General features: G+C 36.8%; 1 protein-coding gene across 2 annotated transcripts in view; it reads right to left on the minus strand.

Moving 5' to 3' along the window:
* Positions 1-874: 874 nt before the first annotated feature.
* Positions 875-1,528, minus strand: part of LOC135106526 (low molecular weight phosphotyrosine protein phosphatase-like) — a 15,099-nt gene continuing 14,445 nt past the window's right edge. The window contains exon 5 of one of the 2 annotated variants that reach the window (XM_064015650.1): positions 875-1,016. In XM_064015650.1, the coding sequence (XP_063871720.1) occupies positions 890-1,016 (127 nt within the window). In that variant the 3' untranslated portion in view covers positions 875-889. Of the gene's footprint in view, positions 1,017-1,160; positions 1,243-1,528 lie in introns of those variants that run through there. The other variant, XM_064015651.1, reaches the window with a different exon arrangement.

A 1,528-nucleotide genomic window follows, 5' to 3' on the forward strand; every position in this document is an offset into this window, starting at 1 on the left:
TACAGAAACCAAAAGTACAGTCGCGGCGAAAGATCTGTTCACGTGCCACTTTCTTTTCCACTAATTCAAGCGGTTTGCCTTCATCGTTACAAAACCTGACAACAGATAGATGCTAATGGTAAGAAGGACGTAACACTGAGAGAAGACATCAAACACAGTGGCAGTGAGGGTAGCAGGTTACAAGACTTCTAACCGCGACTGTGCTTCTGATAATTACATCACGTTTTCTTCATTTTTTTCTCTTTACTCTTTCTTTTTCAACTCGCGTCACGTGCCAACTTTTAATTAGTTATTAGCAAGAGGCAATGACCGGTAGACAGATGAAAAAAAAATAATAACACTTGTAATTTTCCCACCAGGTAAGTATAGATGGATTAATCGCTTTAATTATGAATACTAACACTAATTAACACACAAACTCTACCGAATTCACACCTACAAATTCAACATACAAATTAATATATGGACTAATCCACTACTTCAAATAAATACCAGGTAAAAGGTAAGAAAGAAAGAAAAGAAAAAGGAAGAAAGACAGAAAGAAAGGAAAGGGAGTAAAAAGGAAAGAATGAACGAAAAGAAAAAAAACAAGTAGGAGAGAAAGAAAGAAAGAAAGAAATGAGAAAGAGCACAAACGAAGACAATCAGTCAATCAAGCAATCAATAAAGAGAAGAAAGAAAGAAAGAAAGAAAGAAAGAAAGAAAGAAAGAGAGACAGAGAGAGAGAGAGAGAGAGAGAGAGAGAGAGGGAGAGAGAGAGAGAGAGAGAGAGAGAGAGAGAGAGAATGTACCCACATGAACCGAAGATTAAAAACATCAACCCCCCCTCCCTCTCTCTCTCTCTCTCTCTCTCTCTCTCTGATAGTGACTTTTTTTTTTTCATGAAGCACTAACATAACATCACTATCGGGGGCAACTGCATCTGCGCGTTGTATGGCACGAAGGTATGTGAACATTTGAGAACTGCGCTGCGCCACTTGTACTGACCACCAGGCCATTCCGTCACGGTGCCTTTGCTGTAGTATGTCAGGTAGAGAAAGAATGAAGGAGAGAGAGCAACAAAGAGACATGGCAGGAGGGAGAGATGAAAGGAAGGAATGAAGGAAGGAAAGAAAGAAAATGAATAAATGAGAGAAAGAGAGTAAATTACGGTGCTTCTGTTGTTGTATGTCAGGTTAGGAAAGGATGAAACAGAGAAAAGACAGAAAGGTAGCAAGAAAGAAAGAGTGAATGCATGAAAAACTTAAATAAAGAACGAAAGAAAGCGAGCAAGGGGGAAGAAAGAAGGATACAAAAGTTAATACGAAGGAAAGAATGAAAGAGCAAGAAAAAAAAAGAAAGATAATATGAAAACAAAATAAGTAGAGTGCAAAAATTAAAGATTAATGAATTAAACAAACAAAAACAAACAAACAAACAAACAAACAAACAAACAATCAACCAATCAATCAATTAAAAGGAAAGAAATATAAAGAAAAAAGAAGGGGAGACAGAGAAAGAAAGAAAGAAAGAAAGAAAGAAAGAGAAA

Source organism: Scylla paramamosain, chromosome 13 (genome assembly GCF_035594125.1).
Source record: "Scylla paramamosain isolate STU-SP2022 chromosome 13, ASM3559412v1, whole genome shotgun sequence".
Classification (NCBI taxonomy): Eukaryota; Metazoa; Arthropoda; class Malacostraca; order Decapoda; family Portunidae; genus Scylla; species Scylla paramamosain.